The 21,540-nt window shown below is 52.6% G+C and overlaps 1 protein-coding gene across 3 annotated transcripts in view; it reads right to left on the reverse strand.

Annotated features, from left to right (window-relative positions):
* Positions 1 to 21,540, reverse strand: part of PDE4A (phosphodiesterase 4A) — a 53,660-nt gene that overhangs the window by 17,005 nt on the left and 15,115 nt on the right. For all 3 annotated transcript variants that reach the window (XM_030820874.1, XM_030820873.1, XM_030820875.1), the window contains 5 exons: positions 5,979 to 6,170; positions 3,737 to 3,773; positions 3,451 to 3,521; positions 1,959 to 2,008; positions 1,670 to 1,782 (listed from right to left, as the gene is read on the reverse strand). In XM_030820874.1, the coding sequence (XP_030676734.1) occupies positions 1,670 to 1,782; positions 1,959 to 2,008; positions 3,451 to 3,521; positions 3,737 to 3,773; positions 5,979 to 6,170 (463 nt within the window). The remainder of the gene's footprint in view (positions 1 to 1,669; positions 1,783 to 1,958; positions 2,009 to 3,450; positions 3,522 to 3,736; positions 3,774 to 5,978; positions 6,171 to 21,540) is intronic.

Genomic DNA, 21,540 nt, shown 5'->3' on the forward strand with positions numbered 1-21,540 from the left:
GTACACTTACAGCAAACACACACACCCAGAGACAGTCATAACTCTGATGTCCAACACATTTATAGGTCCACAGCTGAGCATATAGCAAACGCCTTCAGACACGCCCCATCCAAGGGCACAGACCCACATCCAGACCCACACCTATGGACAGACGCCGAGATACCAGCCACAATTTTTTTATTTTTTTTTTGAGACGGAGTTTTCACTCTTGTCACCCAGGCTGGAGTGCAATGGCACGATCCCGGCTCACCACAACCTCTGCCTTCCGGGTTCAAGCGATTCTCCTGCCTCAGCATCCCGAGTTGTTGGGATTACAGGCGCCCTCCAGCACACCCGGCTAATTTTGTATCTTTAGTAGAGACGGGGTTTCTCCATGTTGGTCAGGCTGCTCGAACTCCCGACCTCAGGTGATCCGCCCGCCTTGGCCTCCCCAGCCAGCCACACTTACAGACACACACTAAACACACCCACAGACACACTTTCCAACCATTGCAAATATCCATTGCCCTTGGACACAAACATATTCCGACAAATCCATAAGGAAATACACTCACAGATGCAAAAATACACACACACACACACACACACCATTGCAGAAACATCCTCAGACCCATATCCAGAGACATAGCTACATTTCAGATGTTTGATCCACCCTCAGGGACACAATCGCCCTCGGACTGCTATGTTCCCATACAAGCCTCCACCCACTGCTGTAAGCACCCCCCAACAAAGACACTCCCACCTACAGATCATTTCTTGATAGGCACCCGCCCACAAGGGCTGTTACCACTTTCTCCAACTCCAGGAAGCATCATTCACACATACTGCCTGCTTCCTAAATGGTGTCCCCTGGAGTCGTGCAGTGCATGGTCTGCACAACTGTACATGGGAGCATTGCAGTCACCCCTGCGGCCCTGCAAACACACACACATTCACAAACACATAGAGCTATACATTCAGTTTCCCATCTGGTCCAACTCTCCCCTGCAGACATGTGCACCCCTCTGGCACAGCCCCACACACCTATAACCCCACATAATCACCCGTGCAAACCTATACACTTCCACAAGTACACACTGGCGTGCCACTCTTCAGAATCTATTCCCAACACCCCAGCGCTGCAAATGCGTAGCCAATAAACCAGCAGCTACACAGACCTACAGCCACAGATACACCCCTGCAGACCATAAAAGCATAAAACCCCCCAACGGAAAGGGTCACCTATTGACATATGTACAACCAGACAGACACACCCCACCCCACAACACACACCAGGCTCCTCTAGCCCTGGGGAAAGTCATAATCTACAGGAGCTTCAAGCCTTGAAGCTGCCGTCCAGGGGTTGGCCCCACCCAGGGACTGACCCCATACCATAGACCCTACCCAGAGTTGGGCCCCACCCTCATGAGCCACGCCCAATAGTTGGTCTCGGCTACGGGCCTAACCTAGTGGTTGGCTCCACCCATAGGGCCCATCTCCACCAGCCCCCGCCCAGGGATTGGCCCTGCCCTAATCAGCCACACCCAGTAGCTATCTCCGCCCACAGGAACAACCTCGTGGCTGGCTCCATCCGCAGGCCGCGCTCACTGGTCCCATCCAGTGGTTGGCTCTACCCAGTGGCCCCGCCCCCGCCGGCCCCGCCCAGGGGTTCTGCCCACCACCTGCACACCTTGTGCGAGGCCATCTCGCTGACAGAGCGATAGGTCTGCATGGTCTCCAGCTGCTCCAGACACCAGTCCAGCTCCTCCAGAGTCTCCCGGGCCAACTGCTGACACGTTTCTTCTAAGGAAGGGGCAGCCAGGGTAGTGACTGAGAAGGTCTGTAGGCAGAAGCCCAGAGGCCCCAGCCCGCGGTGACGGGGTTCGCCAGGTGAGTGGACTGCTGGGTGGGGAAGGGGCTGAGGGACCCTCACTGGGGCAGCAAGAGGGACCCCTTCCCATCCCTCTGGGCTTAGCTACCTGACAGCGTGGCCTTGCAGACAGGGGTGGGGCCGCCCAGCGGGGACCGCCTGCAAAAATAAAAAATGGGGCTGCAACGTCAGCCTGGGTCCCCCCACCAGCTCCCTGCCTCCCGCTTTCCATGAACAGTGCCAATTTTCATTTGTCTGAAAGCTCACCGTGTCCTAAGGACGCTGCCATGTACTCTGCCTGCAGCCTCAATGAGCCCCAGAAAAATCCATTTTATAGATGTGGAAACTGAGGCTCAAGGAGGTGAAACAGCTTCTTCAAGACCACGTGGCTCATCTGCCTTAAGGTCAGGCCCTGGGTTTCCAAGATCTCTGCTCCCTTGACTAACTCTCCACAAATCCTCCAAGCCCCTAAGGATGTCTCTATCCCCCACCCCCAGAAGGACTGGCAGCTCTCAGCCACATCCCTTGCACTTACTACTCTGCACTTACTACGTGCAGGGCAATATTCTAGCACTTTCTAGACATCATCTCCTCTCCTCACAGCAGTTATCTAAGGGAGGCATTATTGTAATCCCCACTTTATTTATCTATTTATTTTTTGAGCCAGGGTCTTGCTCTGTCACCCAGGCTGGAGTGCAGTGGTGGGAACACAGCTCACTGCAGCCTCAACCTCCTGGGCTCAAAACTATCCTCCTGCCTTAGCCTCCTGTGTAGGTGGGAACCACAGGCACATGCCACCATGCTGGGCTAATTTTTTTTTTTTTTTTTTTGTAGAGACAGGGTCTCATTTTGTTTCCCCCAGGCTGGTCTTGAACTGCTGAATTCAAGTGATCCTCTTGCCTTGGCCTCCCAAAGTGCTGGATTACAGGCATAAGCCAGCATGCTTGGCTGTGATCATCACTTTACAGAGGGGCAATAGAAGCACCATGGAACGCCATTTGCCCAGCAACTTGGTGTCAAGGTCCAGGGTGGGCCTGGGGACTGTGGCTGTGGCCTCACCACCATGCATCCAGACCCCTAAATCTTTATTTATAAAAATCTCTGGGCCTGGTGCAGAGGCTCACACCTGTAATCCTAGCACTTTGGGAGGCTGAGATGGGTGGATCACCTGAGATCAGGAGTTTGAGACCAGCCTGGCCAACATGGTGAAACTCCATCTCTACAAAAAATACAAAAATTAGCCTGGTGTGGTGGTGCATGCCTGTAATCCCAGCTACCCGGGAGGCTGAGGCAGGAGAATCACTTGAACCCGGGAGGCAGAGGTTGCAGTGAGCCAAGATCACACTACTGCACTCCAGCCTGTGTGACAGAGTGAGACGTGATCTCAAAACAAACAAACAAACAACAACAACAACAACAAAAACACCTCTGTGTCTTAGGCGCTTGACCTGCAATGGCTCTCTGGCTCTCTGGGAGCTGTTGTCTGAACAGAGGTTCAGAGAGGTCACCTGCCTGCCCGAGGTCACACAGCAGGGCTGAGAGCAGAACCCGCATATACTTCACCTTATGATCACAGCTGTTGCAGCCCAGCCTTCACTTACTTGTTACTGGGAACCGGCACATTGGTCAGGAGTGAGAAGTTGCTACGGACGCTCCGGAGGCTGGCCAGCACCTGGGATGGGGAGCGGCAGTGAGGAGTGGGGTCCCCCAAGAGGGGCAGCGGGGCTGGCCCCTGTCCCCAAGTGTGGCGGAGCATTGGAGCCCCTTCTCTCCTTAACCATTTGGGAGGGGGTCTCCCCAGAGGGACGGCGGGGCTGGGCCCTGTCCCCAAGTGTAGCGGAGCATTGGAGCCCCTTCTCTCCTTAACCATTTGGGAAGAGGTCTCACCTGAGCAAACGGTGTTACGATGAGGTCTTCAGCGTGCCTGTGATTGAGGACAGAGGCAGGTCAGGGGTCAGCAGAGAAGCAACTCTCTGGGGTAGATGCCCTGTGAGGCTGGACCCAGGGAGGCTGAGAGGGAGGGAGGGGATTCTGTGGGACCTAGGGAAAGAACACTTGTACTGCATAAGGGTGGACATATGTCCAGGGCTGATCGTGGAAGAAATGGCAGTCAAGGAGTGTGGCTCAGGTAGGTCCGGGGAGAAGAGACAAAGTGGAAAAGGGGAGAGGGGAGAGATGAATATGGTTGGGTGTTTTTTTTTTGTCTTTTTTTTTTTAGACAGAGTCTCACTCTGTCACCCAGGCTGGAGCGTGGTGGCATGATCTCAGCTCACTGCAACCTCTGCCTCCCAGGTTCAAGCGATTCTCCTGTCTCAGCCTCCCAAGAAGCTGGGATTACAGGCATGTGCCATCTCACCCCACTAATTTTTGTATTTTTAGTAGAGACGGGGTTTCATCATGTTGGCCAGGATGGTCTCAAACTCCTGGCCTGGAACAATCTGCCCACTTTGGCCTCTCAAAGTGCTGGGATTACAGGCGTGAGCCACCGTGCCTGACCTTTTTATTTATTTATTTTTTCTTTTAAAGAGATGACATCTTATCCTGGCCAGCATGGTGAAACCTTGTCTCTACTAAAAATACAAAAATTAGCTGGGCGTGGTGACGCACGCCTGCAGTCTCAGCTACTTGGGAGGCTGAGGCAGAAGAATCGCTTGAACCCGGGAGGCAGAGGTTGCAGTTAGCCAAGATCATGCCACTGCACTCCAGCCTGGTGACAGAGTGAGATTCCATCTCAAAAAAAAAAAAAAAAAAAAAGAGAGATGAAGTCTTGCTATGTTGGCCAGGCTGGTCTCAGACTCCTGAGCTCAAGCAATCCTTCTGCCTCAGCCTCCAAATGTGCTAGGTAGGATTATGAGTGTGAGCTTCCAAGCCTGACCCGAGGTGAATGCATTGCAAGGGCGGGGCTTGATGAGGGGAGCAGTGAACAGGAAGGGGACCAAGGGGGTTGAGGTGTGCACAGCAATGGCTGGGGGCAAGGCCTGGAGGAACCCAGTGAGAGAGGAAGAGGCTGAGCAGGTTCAGGGGGAACTCATACCTCAACAAGTGTCACGATAAAGGAGGTTAGCTCAGGAAAACCTGGGGGAGGGGAGGGGGGTGGGTCAGGTGACATGCACACACTGTGGGAGGACGCAGTGGGTGGGCACTCACACCTTTCTGGCTGGACACGCTATAAAGTAACTGAGGGCAGGCGAGGTGGCTCATGCCTGCAATCCCAGCACTTTGGGAGGCTGAGGTGGGAGGATCGCTTGAGCCCAGGAGTTTGATACCAGTCCAGGAAACATAGTGAGACCCGATCACTATTTTAATATATTTTTTAAAAAAGGAACTGAGGGCCGGGCACGGTGGCTCACGCCTGTAATCCCAGCACTTTGGGAGGCTGAGGCGGGCGGATCACGAGGTCAGGAGATCGAGACCATCCTGGCTAACACAGTGAAACCCCGTCTCCACTAAAAAATACAAAAAAATTAGCCTGGCATGGTGGCAGGTGCCTGTAGTCCCAACTACTAGGGAGGCTGAGGCAGGAGAATGGTGTGAACCTGGGAGGCGGAGCTTGCAGTGAGCCGAGATTGCGCCACTGCACTCCAGCCTGGGCAACACAACAGAGCGATACGCCGTCTCAAAAAAAAAAAAAAAAAAAAGGAACTGAGGCCAGGCACGGTGGCTCACGCCTGTAATCCCAGCACTCTGGGAGGCCAAGGCAGGCAGATCACCTGAGGTCAGGAGTTTGAGACCAGCCTGGCCAACATGGTGAAACCCTGTCTCTACTAGAAATACAAAATTAGCCAGGCATGATGGCGGATGCCTGTAGTCCCAGCTACTCGGGAGGCTGAGGCAGGAGAATCACTTGAACCCAGGAGGCGGAGGTTGCAATGAGCTGAGATCGCACCTCTGCACTCCAGCCTGGACGACAGAGCGAGACTCCGTCTCAAAAAAGGAAAAGGAAAAAAAAAAAAAAAAGGAACTGAGCCCTTTATAGGAGGGGCAGGGTGCTGCTTACCCTTCACTGGGGAGGACAGGTTGGGGGTGCTGAGGAAGATAGGGGTGGGTGCCCCCCACTCCTTGCTGGGAAGGGCAGCTTCCAGCAGGACCAGGCCTGGGGGAACTGGCATGTGGGGAGAGGGATGCTCACGCCTCGCTGGTGACTGATGAGTTCCGGGACATGGTCTTGGGTGACATGTCATAGTCGCTGTCTGAGCGGTACAAGAAGGACTCCCGGCGCTGGCTGGTGGCCACCCCGGCGTGCAGCACGAGTCCTGGGCTCGCCTGCGAGTCCAGGGGGCTGCGGCCAGGAGATGGTGTCGGCCCATTCTCTGCTTCGAAGCTGCAAGAGATGGGCAAGAAGAGGGGTCAGGAGGCTGAAACGCTGTTAGGGAGGTCAAGAGGAATGAGGAGGCCGGGCGCAGTGGCTCACGCCTGTAACGCCTGTAATCCTAGCACTTTGGGAGGCCAAGTGGGGCGGATCACTTGAGGTCAAGAGTTCGAGACCAGCCTGGCCAACATGATGAAACCCTGTCTCCACTAAAAATACAAAAATTAGCCAGGCATGGTGGCAGGTGTCTGTAGTCCCAGCTATTCAGGAGGCTGAGGCATGAGAATCACTTGAACCCAGGAAGCGGAGGTTGCAGTGAGCCAAGATCGCGCTACTGCACTCCAGCCTGGGTGACAGAGCAAGACAACATCTCAAAAAAAAAAAACGTGGGGGGGTGGGATGAGGAGCCTAAGGGAATTCCTGGCAGACATTCAGGTGGAGAATTTTTTTTTTTTTTTTTTTTTTTTTTTTTTTTTTTTTTTTTTTTGAGATATGGTCTCTCTCTGTGACCCAGGCTGGAGTAGCGCAGTGGCACGATCTTGGCTCACTGCAACCTCCACCTCCTGGATTCAAGTGATTTTTCTGCCTCAGCCTCCTGAGTAGCTGGGATCACAGACATGCACCACCACACCTGGCTAATTTTTGTATTTTTAGTAAAGACGGGGTTCCACCATGTTGGCCAGGCTGGTCCTGGCCTCACGTGATCCTCCCTCCTTGGCCTCCCAAAGTGCTGGGATTACAGGCCTGAGCCACTGCGCCCAACCAAGTGGAGGATGTTAAAGAAAGACAGACACCCTAAAAGAGACGGGAGACACAGAATTGCAAAGATGGAACTTGTTGAGCACCGATGTGCACCCATCCCCACTGCTGTGCTGGGGACACCCCGAGGCCAAAATTTATGGGATCATTCACTCTTTCCTTTGTACCTCAAATCAGCCTTGCTGCCAGAATCTATCCAGAATCTGTCTACTTCTCACCCACTCCTTGGCCAGCTCCCCTCATCCCTAGCCAGGACTGGTTGCATTCACCTCTGCCCTAGTACCCCCCTCCTGTTTTCAACCCCCAGTCTTTCTTCAATGGCCACCAGGGGGAGCTTGGAAACACCTGAATGAGATCAAGTCCTCCCTCTGCTCAGAACCTTCGATGGATCCCACCTTCATCTGGGCAAAATCCAAAGTCCTCACTGCAGCTCACAGGTCCTGTCCCATGATTATCCCTTCCCCCCTTACTCATTCTGCTCCAGCCACAATGGCCTCCTCACTGTTCCCTAAAAATCTCAGACACAGGCCAGGGTGAGGCGGCTCATGCCTGTAATCCCAGCACTTTGGGAGGCCAAGGTGGGTGGATCACTGGAGGTCAGGAGTTCTCGACCAGCCTGGCCAACATGGCGAAACCTCATCTCTAATAAAAATACAAAAACTAGCCAGGCGTGGTGGTGGGTGCCTATAATCCCAGCTACTTGGGAGGCTGAGGCAGGAGAATCACTTGAGTCCAGGAGGCAGAGGTTGCGGTGAGGGCCAAGATCTTGCCATTGCACTCCAGCCTGGGCAACAGAGCAAGACTCCATATCAAAAAAAAAAAAAAATCTCAGACACAGTCCTGCCTCAGGGCCTTTGCACAGGCTGTTTCTCCAGTCCAGATTTGCAGCGGCCTTCCCTCCTTCAGGCCTCTGCTCAAATGTCACTGCCACAAAGAAGCCTCCCCTGACCAACACAGCTAAAATTTCAACCATAATAATTTTTTTTTTTTTTTTTTTGAGATGGGGTTTCACTCTTGCTGCCCAGGCTGGAATGCAATGGCACGATCTCGGCTCACCGCAACCTCCGCCTCCTGGGTTCAAGCGATTTTCCTGCCTTAGTCTCCCGAGTAGCTGGGATTACAGGCATGCACTACCATGCCTGGCAAATTTTGTATTTTTAGTAGACATGGGGTTTCACCATGTTGGTCAGGCTGGTCTGGAACTCCCGACCTCAGGTGATCCACCCGCCTCGGCCTTCCAAAGTGCTGGGATTACAAGCGTGAGCCACCATGCCCAGCCCATTTTGTATTTTTAGTAGAGATGGGGTTTCTCCATGTTGGTCAGGCTGGTCTCGAACTCCCAACCTCAGGTGATCTCCCCGCCTCTACCTCCCAAAGTGCTGTGATTACAGGTGTGAGCCACCGTGCCCAGCCCAATACTATTTCTCTTCCTTAAAACACACACACAAAAACTAAAATCCCACTACTTACTTGACATAATCTATATTTATCTTTTTTTTTTTTTTTTTTGAGACAGTCTTGCTCTGTCACCCAGACTGGAGTCCAGTGGTACTATCTTGGCTCATTGCAACCTCCGCCTCCTAGGCTCAATCAATTCTCCTGCCTCAGCCTCCCGAGTAGCTGGGATTACAGGCATCTGCCACCACACCTGGCTAATTTTTGTATTTTTAGTAGAGATAGGATTTTACCATGTTGGCCAGGCTGGTCTCGAACTCCAGACCTCAAGTAATCCACCCACCTCGGCCTCCCAAAGTGCTGGGATCACAGGCTTGAGCCACCGCACCTAGCCTGGTGTTTTTTTGAGATGAAATCTCACTCTATTGCCCAGGCTGGAGTCCTGTAGGGCAATCACAGCTCACTGCAGCCTCAACTTCCTGGGCTCAAGCTATCCTCCACCTCCACCTCCCAAGTAGGTGGGACTACAGGTGTACACCAGCCAGCTCAGCTAATTTTTTTTTTTTTGAGACAGGGTCTCACTCTGTTGCCCAGGCTGGAGTGCAATGGCACATCCTCAGCTCAATGCAACCTCCACCTCCCTGGCTTAAGAGATCCTCCCACCTCAGCCTCCCAATCAGCTGGGCCTACAGGCACATGCCACCACCCCCAGATAAATTTTGTATTTTTTGTAGAGATGGGGTCTCACCATGTTGTCCAGGTTGGTCTGGAACACCTGGGCTCAAGCAATGTACTCACCTTGGTCTCAAGTGATCCACCTGCCTTGGGCTCCCAAAACACTGGGATTACAGGCATGAGCCACCGTGGCTGGCCCATTATATATTCTGGATACAAATCCCTTATCATGTATTTTTCTCCAAGTTTGCAGTTTATCATTTAGTGATGGGGTCTCATTCTGTTGCCCAGGCTGGATGCAGTGGCACCATCATAGCTCACTGCAGCCTCCTGGGCTCTAGCGATCCCCCCACCTAAGCCTCCCGAGTAGCTGGGACTATAGGCACGTGCCACCACACCCAGATAATTTTTGAATTTTTTGTAGTAATAGGTAATATGTAATATTACTAATATTACATATATATACATATGCAATATTGCTAATATTACATATATGCATATGCAACACTGCTAATATTACATATACGTATGTGTAATATTACATGCATGTATATGTAATGTTACTATATATTACTTATTATATATGTGATATTAGTAATATTACTTATATATGTAATATTAGTAATATTACATATATTAGTAATATGTAATAATAGTAATATGGTAATATGTCATAATAGTAATAAGGTAATAGTAATATGGTAATATGTAATAAGTAATTATAGTAATAAGGTAATATTTAGTAATAGTAATATGTTGCCCAGGATAGTCTGTAACTCCTGGGCTCAAGAGATCCTCCCGCTTTGGCCTCCCACAGTACTGGGATTACGGACATGAGACGCTATGCCTGAAGCGAGTCTTCTTACACATTTTTGTTTTGCTTTGTTTTGTTTTTGAGACAGGATTTCACTCTGTCGCCCAATCTGGAGTGCAGTGGCGCGATCTCGGTTCACTGCAACCTCTACCTCCCAGGTTCAAGCGATTCTCCTGCCTCAGCCTCCCGGGTAGCTGGGATTACAGGCATGCACCAGCACATCTGGCTAATTTTTGAATTTTTAGTAGAGTCAGGGTTTCACCGTGTTGGCCAGGCTGGTTTCAAACACCTGGCCTCAAGTGATCTGCCCACTTCAGCCTCCCAAAGTGCTGGGATTATAGGTGCCTGCCAGGCCTAGGAGATTTCAAACTTATTTCTTAGTAGAGAGACCATTCCCGTAAAGTCTTATGGTGACTCTCTATAGGCTGACCTAGAAAGGGGAAGCGGGCGGTTCCTATCCTCTCTGCCTCTCCACTTGCACCCAGTCAGAGCATAGCCTGAAATCTACCTACCAGTCTAACCCCAGAGACTACGCAATGGGGAAAGAACTGTCTTTTCAAAACGATGGTGCTGGGAAAACTGAAGAGGTGGACCACATACAGAAATTAACTCAAGGCCGGGTGTGGTGGCTCATCCCTATAATCCCAGCACTTTGGGAGGCCTGAGGCGGGCAGATCACCTGAGGTCGGGAGTTCGAGACCAGCCTGGCCAACGTGGTGAAACCCCATCTCTACTAAAAATTCAAAAATTAGCCGAGCGTAGTGGTGGGTGCCTGTAATCCCAGCTACTCAGGAGGCTGAGGCAGGAGAATCGCTTGAACCCGGGAGGCGGAGGTTGCAGTGAGCCAAGATCACACTACTGCACTCCAGCCTGGATGACAGAGCGAGACTCCATCTCAAAAAAAAAAAAAAAAATTAACTCAAAATGGATCAAATACCTAAACATAAGAGCCAAAACTATAACACTCTTAGCAGCTTCACGACATTAGATCTGGCAATGATTTCTTGAATTTGACACCAAAGCACAGGCAACAACAAAAACAAACAAGAGGACTTCAACAAAATGAAAGACTTTTGCGTATCAACAGAGGCTGAGGTGGAAGGATGGCTTGAGACCAGGAGCTTGTGGCCAGCCTGGGCAATATAGTGAGACCTCATCTCTTAAAAAAAAAAAAGGGGCCGGGCACAGTGGCTCATGCCTGTAATCCCAGCACTTTGGGAGGCCGAGGCGGGCAGATCACTTGAGGTCAGGAGTTCAAGACCAGCCTGGACAACATGGCAAAACCGTCTCTACTAAAAATACAAAAATTAGCCGGGCATGGTGGTGTGCACCTATAGTCCCAGCTACTCAAAAACAAACAAAAAACACACACAAAAAAACGTGTTTAATTATCCAGGCATGGCAGTGTGTGCCTGTAGTCCCAGCTACTGGGAGGCTAAGGCTGGAGGATCACTTGAGCCCAGGACGTTTGAGGCTGTAGTGAGTGAGCTGTGATCGCACCACTGCACTCCAGCCTAGACGACAGAGGGAGACTTTGTTTCAAAAATAAATAGGCCAGGCCTGGTGGCTCATGCCAGTAATCCCAGCACTTTGGGAGGCCGAGGTGGGCGGATCACTTGAGTCTAGGAGTTTGAAACCAGCCAGGGCAACATGGCGAAACCCCGTCTCAACCAAAAAAATACAAAAAAAAAAACCCAAAAAACAATTGGCCGGGCGTAGTGGCTCACGCCTGTAATCCCAGCATTTTGGGAGGCCAAGGTGGGTGGATCACGAGGTCAGGAGAGATCGAGACCATCCTGGCTAACACGGTGAAACCCTGTCTCTACTAAAAATACAGAAATTAGCCGGGCGTGGTGCCATGTGCCTGTAATCCCAGCTACTTGGGAGGCTAAGACAGGAGAACTGCTTGAACCCGGAAGGTGGAGGTTGCAGTGAGCTGAGATCGCGACATTGCATTTCAGCCTGGATGACACAGCGAGACTCTGTCTCAAAAAATAAATAAGGCCGGGCACGGTGGCTCACGCCTGTAATCCCAGCACTTTGGGAGGCCTAGGCGGGTGGATCACGAGGTCAGGAGATCGAGACCATCCTGGCTAACACGGTGAAACCCCGTCTCTAATAAAAAATACAAAAAATTAGCTGGGCGAGGTGGCGGACGCCTGTAGTCCCAGCTACGCGGGACGCTGAGGCAGGAGAATGGCATGAACCCCGGGGGGCGGAGCCTGCAGTGAGCCGAGATCGCGCCACTGCACTCCAGCCTGGGTGAAAGAGCGAGACTCCATCTCAAAAAAAATAAATAAATAAATAAATAAATAAAATAATTAGCCAGGCGTGGCGGCTCTCACCTGTAATCCCAGCTACTAGGGAGGCTGAGGTGGGAGAATCACTTAAACCCGGGAGGCAGAGATTGCAGTGAGCTGACATCGTGCCACTGCACACCAGCCTGGGCAACAGAGTGAGACCCTGTCTCAAAATAATAAATAATAAATTGTAAATAATTTGACTTAGTAGACAAATGACTTGAATAGGCATACCTGCAGAAAAGATATTCAAACAGCCAATAAACACAAGAAAAAAATCCTTAACATCACTCATCAGGGAAATGCAAATCAAAAGAAAGAGATACAGGCCTGGCAAGGTGGCTCATGCCTGTAATCCCAGCACTTTGGGAGGCGAGGTGGGTGGATCACTTGAGGTCAGGAGTTTGAGACCAGCCTGGCCAACATGCCGAAACCCTGTCTCTCCTAGAAATACAAAAATTAGCTGGGTGTGGTGGTGGGTGCCTGCAATCCCAGGTACTTGGGAGGCTGAGGCAGGAGAATTGCTTGAACCCGGGTGGCGGAGGCTGCAGTGAACCAAGATCACATCAGTGCACTCCAGCCTGGGTGACAGAGCAAGACTCTGTCTCAAAAAAAAAAAAAAAAAAAAAAGGAGATACCATGTCACACCTATTAGGATGGTTCCTGAAGGGCCTTTTACTTTTGAAGATCTTGGGGTTCCTCTATCCCCTGCATGCAATGCCAAGGAGGGTATTTTGGGGACAGCTGTGTCCTGAGCCACCTTCTCTCCAGGATGCCACTTGTAACTGACTTTTACCCGTGTCATGTTTCCCAATTGCTCTCCCCTCCAGACAGCTGGTCTCTTCACTCCAAGAGAAGGGACTGTGGAGCCAGGAGGCACTCCTACCTCCATGCACCCCATCTCTCAGCCTCTGACCTACCTCCTGGGCCTCAAATTTGAGTTCCAGAGACAGACCTTGCTGAAGGCCTGGACTCTTCACATCCCTGAGGTCACATCACCTCCTCTCTCACCTGCTGCACTCTCCGTTCCAACCAGGTCTCTCTGCTGCTCCGATTCCTCCCCACTCACAAACAATCCATTCCTACCTGCTGTTGAGAGAACCACCGTAACCCTAATCAAAAATGTTTGTAGGCCAGTTGCGGTGGCTCACGCCTGTAATCCCAGCACTTTGGGAGGCCAAGGCGGGCGGATCACCTGAGGTCCGGAGTTCAAGACCAGCCTGGCCAACATGGTGAAACCCCATCTCTACTAAAAATACAAAAATCAGCTGGGCGTGGTGGCAGGCGCCTGTAGTCCCAGCTACTGGGGAGGCTGAAGCAGGAGAATCGCTTGAACCCGGGAGACGGAGGTTGCAGTGAACCGAGATCACACCAATGTACTCCAGCCTGGCTGACAGAACGACACTCTGTGTCAGAAACAAACTAACCAACCAAACACACAAAAAACCCTCAAAACAAACAAACACGTAGAATCACCACACAACCCAGCAATCCCACTCCTAGGTCTATCCCCAAAAGAACTGAAAGCGGGGATCTCAAACAGATACATGTACACCCATGTTCACAGCAGCATAATTCACGATGGCCAAAAGGTAGAAGTGACTGACGTGTCCATCAACAGATGAATGGATCAACAAAATGTGTTATATCCATTGAATGGAATAGAATTCAGCCTTAAAAAGGAAAGGAATTCTGACACAGGCTACAACATGGATGAACCTGGAAAACATTATGCTCAGTGACCCAGCACTTTGGTAGGATGAGGCGGGCGGATCACCTGAGGTTGGGAGTCCGAGACCAGCCTGACCAACATGGAGAAACCCTGTCTCTATTAAAAATACAAAATTAGCCAGGCATGGTGGCACATGCCTGTAATCTCAGCTACTCAGGAGGCTGAGGCAGGAGAATCGCTTGAACCCAGGAGGTGGAGGTTGCAGTGAGCCGAGATTGGGCCATTGCACTCCAGCCTGGGCAAAAGAGTGAAACTCTGTCTCAAAAACAAACAAACAAAAAAAAATTATGCTCAGTAAAATAAGCCAGTCAGAAAAAGACAAATAATGCATAGGAAATTCCACTTATATGAGGTCCCTGGAGTACTCAAACTCGGAGACACAAGGTAGAAGAGTGGGTGCCAGGGGCTGGGGGAGATAAGGAAATGGTGTGTTTGTGCTTTAAGTTTCGATCTGAGAACACTAAAAAGTCCTGGCCAGGTGCAGTGGCTCACACCAGTAATCCCAGCACTTTGGGAGGTGGAGGTGGGCGGATCGCAAGGTCAGGAGAGCGAGACCATCCCGGCCAACATGATGAAACCCCGTCTCTAATAAAAATACAAAAATTAGCTGGGTGTGGTGGTGCGTGCCTGTAATCCCAGCTACTTGGGAGGCTGAGGCATGAGAATCACTTGAACCTGGGAGGCGAAGGTTGCGGTGAGCCGAGATTGCGCCACTGCACTCCAGCCTGGCGACAGAGCGAGACTCTGTCTCAAAAAAGTATTGGAGGCTGGGTGAGGTGGCTCACATCTGTAATCCCAGCACTTTGGGAGGCCCACGCGGGAGGATTGCTTGAGCCCAGGAGTTTGACACCAGGCTGGGAAACATGGCAAGTCCCCATCCCTAGAAAAAATGAAAAAAATTAGCAAGGCATGATGGTGTACGCCTGTGGTCCCAGCTACTCAGGAGGCTGAGGTGGGAGGATCACCTGAGCCCTGGAGGTTGAGACTGCAGTGAGCAGTGATGATGCCACTGCACTCCAGCCTGGGTGATAGAGTGAGACCCTGTCTCAAAAAAAAAAAAAAAAACAGTCCTGGAGATGGATGGTGGTGATGGTTGCACAACAATGTGAATGTACTTAATGCCACTGAACTATACACTCGAAAGTGGATAAAATGGGCCAAGCAGAATGGCTCATTCCTATAATCACAGCACTTTGAGAAGCTGAGGCGAGAGGATCACTTGAGTCCAGGAGTTTGAGACCAGCCTGGGCAACATAGCAAGACCCTATCTCTACAAAAAATTTAAGTTAGCTGAGCATGGTGGTGCATGTGTATAGTCCCAGCTACTCAAGAGGCTGATGCAAGATGATTGCTTGAGACCAGGATTTGGAGGCTGCAGTGAGCTGTGATCATGCCACTGCACTCCAGCCTGGGCAATACAGTGAGACCCTATCTCAAAAAAAAAAAGGCCAGGCGCGGTGGCTCACGCCTGTAATCCCAACACTTTGGGAGGCCAAGGCGGGCGGATCATGAGGTCAGGAGTTCGAGACCAGCCTGAGCAACATGGTGAAACCCCGTCTCTACTAAAAATACAAAAATTAGCTTGGTGTGCTGGTGTGCGCCTGTAATCTCAGCTACTCAGGAGGCTGAGGCAGGAGAATCACTTGAACCTGGGAGGTGGAGATTGCAGTGAGCCAAGATGGAGCCACTGCACTCCAGCCTAGGGGACAGTCTCAAAAAAAAAAAAAAAACCCACTCTTAAGGTGAGATAATCATAGATCATCAGCTTGGACCTTTGACGATAATGTCCATTTATTTATTTATTTGTTTTTGAGATGGAGTCTCACTCTGTCACCCAGGCTGGAGTGTAGTGATGCGATATCAGCTCACTGCAACCTCTGCTGCCAGGCTCAAGCGATTCTCCTGACTCAGTCTCTCAAGTAGCTGGGACTATAGGAGCGCGCCACTACACCTGGCTAATTTTTGTGTTTTTAGTAGAGACAGGTTTCACCATGTTGGCCAGGCCGGTCTGGAACTCCTTACCTCAGGTGATCCACCCGCCTCAGCCTCCCAACGTGCTGGGATTACAGGCGTGAGCCACTGCGCCCAGCCAATAGTGTCCATTTTTTGAGGACCTGCTGTGTCCTGGGTGCCGGGCTAGATTCTTTCAGGCATAGAGTAATAATAACAAGACATTGAATGCTTGCTGTGTGCCTGGCATTATGAAAGTGCTTTATACACGTTAACCCATAGAGGGCTCCAACCCACTCTATAAGTTAACATATAGGTCCTGGTTTTTTGTCGTTTTTTTTTTTGAGACGGAGTTTCGCTCTCATTGCCTAAGCTGGAGTGCAGTGGCGCCATCTCGGCTCACTGCAACCTCCGCCTCTCAGGTTCAAGAGATTCTCTTGCCTCAGCCTCCCGAGTAGCTGGGATTACAGGCATATATATCACCATGCCCAGCTAATTTTGTATTTTTAGTAGAAACGGGGTTTCTCTATGTTGTTCAGGCTGGTCTCGAACTCCCAATCTCAGGTGATCCACCTGCCTTGGCCTCCCAAAGTGCTGAGATTACAAGTGTGAGCCACTGCGCCCGGCAACATATAAGTCCTGTTAACATTCCCATGGCATAAAGAGACAAGGGTTGGTGACTTCATTGTCTGAGAACTGTGTCCCGTCTCCTAAGGTGGATTTTTTTCCAGCTCCAGAGAAGGCGAGAGGAACATAGCTACACACAGACGACGCCCCACCTCCAACTCCCCGGCCTAGGAATTTAAACTGCAGTTTAGGAAGGTGAGACTCTGTTCCCACGCAGGTACCCAGCTAGCACATCCTGGCACATCCACCGGCCCCAAGGGACTCAGCTCACGTCAGCAGGAGCCCAGAGGCCTGGATGGGAAGAGGACGCTCCCTGGGGCCCTGCTGTTTGTGTTTCAAGACCTGATGTCCCTGGGCTGAGGGAGGACAGAGGGGAGGGGACAGGGCTATAGAACTGCTGCCTGGGAGCTGGTGGGGACAGGGGAGAGTCAGGGCCAGCGATGCCCCAGAATCAGACCCCTGAGCCATGGAGAGTCACCCCTCCCTGGCTTGCCACTGACTGCTCAGGGTGGCCCAAAATTAGGCCAGAGGCCACTCCAGCAACATCCCCATGGGACCCAAGGCTGCAACCCAGACACAGGGGTAGCTGCCAGCCTTACATCACAGCCACATGCCCAGACACTCCATTGGAGGTGAAATGACCTGCCCAAGACTCCCTTTTAGGCAGGCTAATCATTGTTTTTTGTTTGTCTGTGTGTGTGTGTGTGTGTGTGTGTGTGTTGATACAGGGTCTTGCTCTGTCACCCAGACTGCAGTGCAGTGGGGCGATCATGGCTCACTGCAGCCTCAGCCTCCTGGGCTCAAGCGATCCTCCCACCTCAGCCTCCTGAGTAGCTGGAACCACAGGTACACACCACCACACTGAGCTAATTTTTTTTTTTTTTTTAAGCAGAAATGAGGTTTCACCATGTTGCCCAGGCTGGTCTTGAACTCCTAGACTCAAGCAATCTGCTTCCCAAAGTCTCGCCCTCTCAAAGTGCTGGGATTATAGGCATAACCACCGCATTTGGTGACACTTTCAGATGAAGTTGCTACCTGTTTCCCCCTCCATGTGGCCCCTAGGCCTTCCCACCAGGGCTTTTGGGAACATGAAATTGGGCTTGTTGAGGGCTATGCAGCCAGGGAGAGTCTAGGCCTTGGGGATGACTACTGCAGGGACTGACGGGACAAAAACAAGCTAGGGAGTGGGGGCGGGGGAAAGGAACACATTGGTAAAGATTATAATAACAAGAACTATGGCCAGGCGCAGTGGCTCCAGCCTGGGTGATAGAGATGCTGTCTCAAAAAAAAAAAAAAAAGCTGGGCACAGTGGCTCATGCCTGTAATCCCAGCACTTTGGGAGGCCAAGGCAGGCAGATCACTTAAGGTCAGGAGTTCGAGACCAGCCTGGCCAACATGGGGAAACCCGTCTCTACTAAAAATATAAAAATTAGCCAGGCGTGGTGGCAGGGCACTTGTAGTCCTAGCTACTTGGGAGTCTGAGGCAGGAGAATTGCTTGAACCCAGGAGGCAGAGATTGCAGTGAGCCAAGATCACACCACTGCACTCCAGCCCGGGTGACAGAGTGAGACTCCATCTCAAGAAAGAAAAAAAACCAAACTTGGCCGGGCGCGGTGGCTCAAGCCTGTAATCCCAGCACTTTGGGAGGCCGAGGTGGGCGGATCACGAGGTTAGGAGATCGAGACCACCCTGGTTAACACGGTGAAACCCTGTCTCTACTAAAAATACAAAAAATTAGCCGGGCATGTTGGCGGGTGCCTGTAGTCCCAGCTACTCGGGAGGCTGAGGCAGGAGAATGGTGTGAACCCGGGAGGCGGAGCTTGCAGTGAGCCAAGATCGTGCCACTGCACTCCAGCCTGGGTGACAGAGCAAGACTCCGTCTCAAAAAAAAAAAAAAAAGAAAAGAAAAAAAACCCAAACTTATGTGAAGGCCACATGCTAGGCATTGTGCTAAACTGTAACATGCATTAATGCTCAATTTTCCAGACAAAGAAACTGAGGCCAGGCATGGTGGCTCACATCTGTAATCCCAGCACTTTGGGAGGCCAAGGTGGATGGATCACTTGGGGCCAGGAGTTTGAGATCAGCCTGGCCACCATAGAGAAACCCCATCTCAACTAAAAATACAAAAAAATTAGCTGGGCTATGGTGGTGTACACCTGTAATGCCAGCTACTTGGGAGGCTGAGGCACGAGAATTGCTTGAACCCGGGAGGCAGAGGTCGCACTGAGCCAAGATCACTCCACTGCACTCCAGCCTGGGTGACAGAGTGAGACCCTGAAAAAAAAAAGGAAGAAAGAAAGAAAGAAACAAACAAACAAACTGAGGCACAGAAAGGATAACTACCATGGTTATTAGTAGCAAGCATGGATTTCTTTTAAAATTTATTTATTTTGTAGAGACGAGGGTTTTGCTATGTTGCCCAGGCTGGTCTCAAACTCCTGGGCTCAAGCCATCCTCCCACCTCAGCCTCCCAAAGTGCTGGGATTACAGGCATGAGCCACCACGCCCGGCCTAGAATGTGGATTTGAACCCGGGCAGCTGAGCTACAAAGCTGCGTCGAGTGTCTTCCCCTGGGGCACACAGGGCAGGCAGGCCTGGTGTCTCCCCCGGCTCCCTGTGCTTTTCCACCTGACTCACTTGTAGGTGGTGCCAGGCAGCCTTTACGGAAAGGCCTGGCATTTGCTTTGTGAAGGTCACACGGAGGTTGAAGGCGGGTGCTGGTGTGTATCTCCCAGGCAGGCGCGTGGTGCCAGGTGACACAGCTGTTTGGGGGGCTGAGTATGTAAGAGACTGGGGGAGAGGGAGGTCTGTGTGCCCCCGGGCATCGCACATAGACATCTCTGTGGCATCACACATCTGCCTGTGTGAGCAGGGGCTGCATGCTCATGGGTGCCTGTGTGCATCTCTGTGTCTTTATCTGTGTATTTCTGAGTCTGGGTGACTTTATGAGACAGTGTCGCACTGATACTGTGACAGTCCCTGACCCCTGTGTGGGCACGAGGTGCGTTCCTGTGTGTATCTGGTGCAGGTGGGAGTCCAGCTTGCAGGAACATGTGTGAGCCCTGGTGTGTATTTTGGTGAGAGTGTGTCTCACCAAAATACAACGTCCCCCACTGTGGAGGAACGCAGCGTAGACGAGGATGTGCGAGGGCTGGGCCAGGGTTGCTGTGGTCTGTGTGTCACCTGTGTGTGGCCATGAGTCAACTGCAGGGTCCTCTTGGTGCAGCCAGGAGACCCACACCTAGTACGGTAAACAGCAGGTGACCCGGATTGCCCTGTGTGCGGCCCTGTGTGCGTGTCTGTGTTAGAGACCACGGAGCAGGAAAGCAAGAACAAGGCTAGAAACCCCTGAGAATTCTGAGAACTTAAAGGCCACTCACAGCCCCAGCTCAGTCCAGCCTATTCTAAACACCCGCCATGTGTCCCAGAATCTCCCCTCCCCACCCCCAACCCAGCTTGGTTTTCAGCCTGGCAGCTCCAGCATGAGACGGGGTGGGGAAGGTAAGGCTGGAGACACTGAGCCAGGCAGGGACTTAGGGACCTGGTTCTAGGCCAGTGGCCTGGGAGTGGAGCCCAGGTGACGCTGGACACCCATATTTGCAGTCAGAGTAAATGCCAGAAGCCCAGGTTTAGGGGCACAAAGAGGGTGACAGGTCCTACCTTGGATAGGCAGGAATGGACCCAGCACCCACTTTGAGGGCTGCCACCTTCAAGAAGCCCTCAGCAGCACCCCAGGCCTTTAGGGCCAGGAAAGGGGGTGGGGCCCCAGCCAGATCCTGGAAGCCACTTAGGGGACTCACCCAAGTGGACTCAGCACCCCCACCCCCCTCAGCACAGCCAGTGCCCTTCAGCATTAAAAGACAGGACTGACTGGCCATGGGCCACCCACCTGACAGATCTGCCCGGAGGGTGCCGACGGGTGTCCTCATCGCTGAAGGAGAAGTGGGTCAGGGACTCGGGGCCCGTGGGGGGCAGTGCCAGGGCAGGGGGCCGGGGCCGGGCCCGGGGCGCTGCACCGGAGCGCATGGGAGCCTAGCGCCGTCGTCGGGGCGCGCATGGGGATGGCGGCAGGGCAGTGTGGCGCGCGCTGCTGGCCAGGCCCAAGGTGTCTGCGGCCTCCACTGCCGGCACCGCCTCCACGCCTCTGGTGACCCCCCCCCAGGGACAGCCCCAGGCGGTCGGGCGTTCCCCCGTCTGCACGGGGGAGGGGGGCGCACGGACGCTCTGTCTGCCTCCCCCTGCAGGGGTCCTGCGGAATCGGATGCACACTTCGCCCCTGTCTCCTCCCTCCTAGGCCTCTGGGGTGCCCCGGGGCTCCGGTTTCCCGGCTCCGGGTCCGCCCTCCTGCCACCGCCTCCGGCCCCGCCTTTCCCCCCCTCTGCGCCCTGACGTCGAGCTGGGCCCGCTCGAGGTCTCCGATCGCTGTGCGCCCCCGGGGAAACGGGACTCGAGTGTGGGGCCGGGTGACATAAACCCAGGGGAGGGGAAGGCACGCTCAGCGGTGGGGAGGAGAGACAAAACAGAGACAGAAGAGACAGAAGGGGAGACAGAGACGCAGGACGCAGAGAGAGACCCGGAGAGAGGCAATGATTTCCCTACACACACCCTGCGGACCCCACGCGGGGCTCCCAAAGGCCCTGGCCCCTCCTCCTCTACTGTCCCCGCCCCATCTCGTTCGTGAGGCCAGTCGCTGGGCCCGGTCCTGCCCCGCCGTGCCCTCCTTCAGTCTGTGCCTCAATTGCACGCGGAAAGTAGGTGGAAGAGGGGGAGGCTGAGGACCCAGAGAAGCCTCCAGGGCCAGCCAGTGCCCAACTCCGGGCTGCCAACTTCTGCCTCCAGGATATAAGGACATTAGAAAGCCAGACCGGATGTGGCCTCGGGGCCTGTCACCCCCAGACTTCCCGTGCCCGAAGCCCACCCCGTCTGGCCAGAAAGGGAACTTCCATTTGCCCTCCGTGGCCCGGTACAAGGAGTGACACCGAGCCTCACCGCAAGGCCACCCCCAGAGGGCATGACTGGCCCCATTTCACAGGCCAGTAGACTGAGGCTGACAGAACTGAACACATATCCCCAGGATGAACACATGACCTGGATGGCAGGTCGCCCTCACTCCTCCAAAGCGTGACC

The sequence above is a fragment of the Nomascus leucogenys genome, chromosome 10 (genome assembly GCF_006542625.1).
Source record: "Nomascus leucogenys isolate Asia chromosome 10, Asia_NLE_v1, whole genome shotgun sequence".
NCBI lineage: Eukaryota > Metazoa > Chordata > Mammalia > Primates > Hylobatidae > Nomascus > Nomascus leucogenys.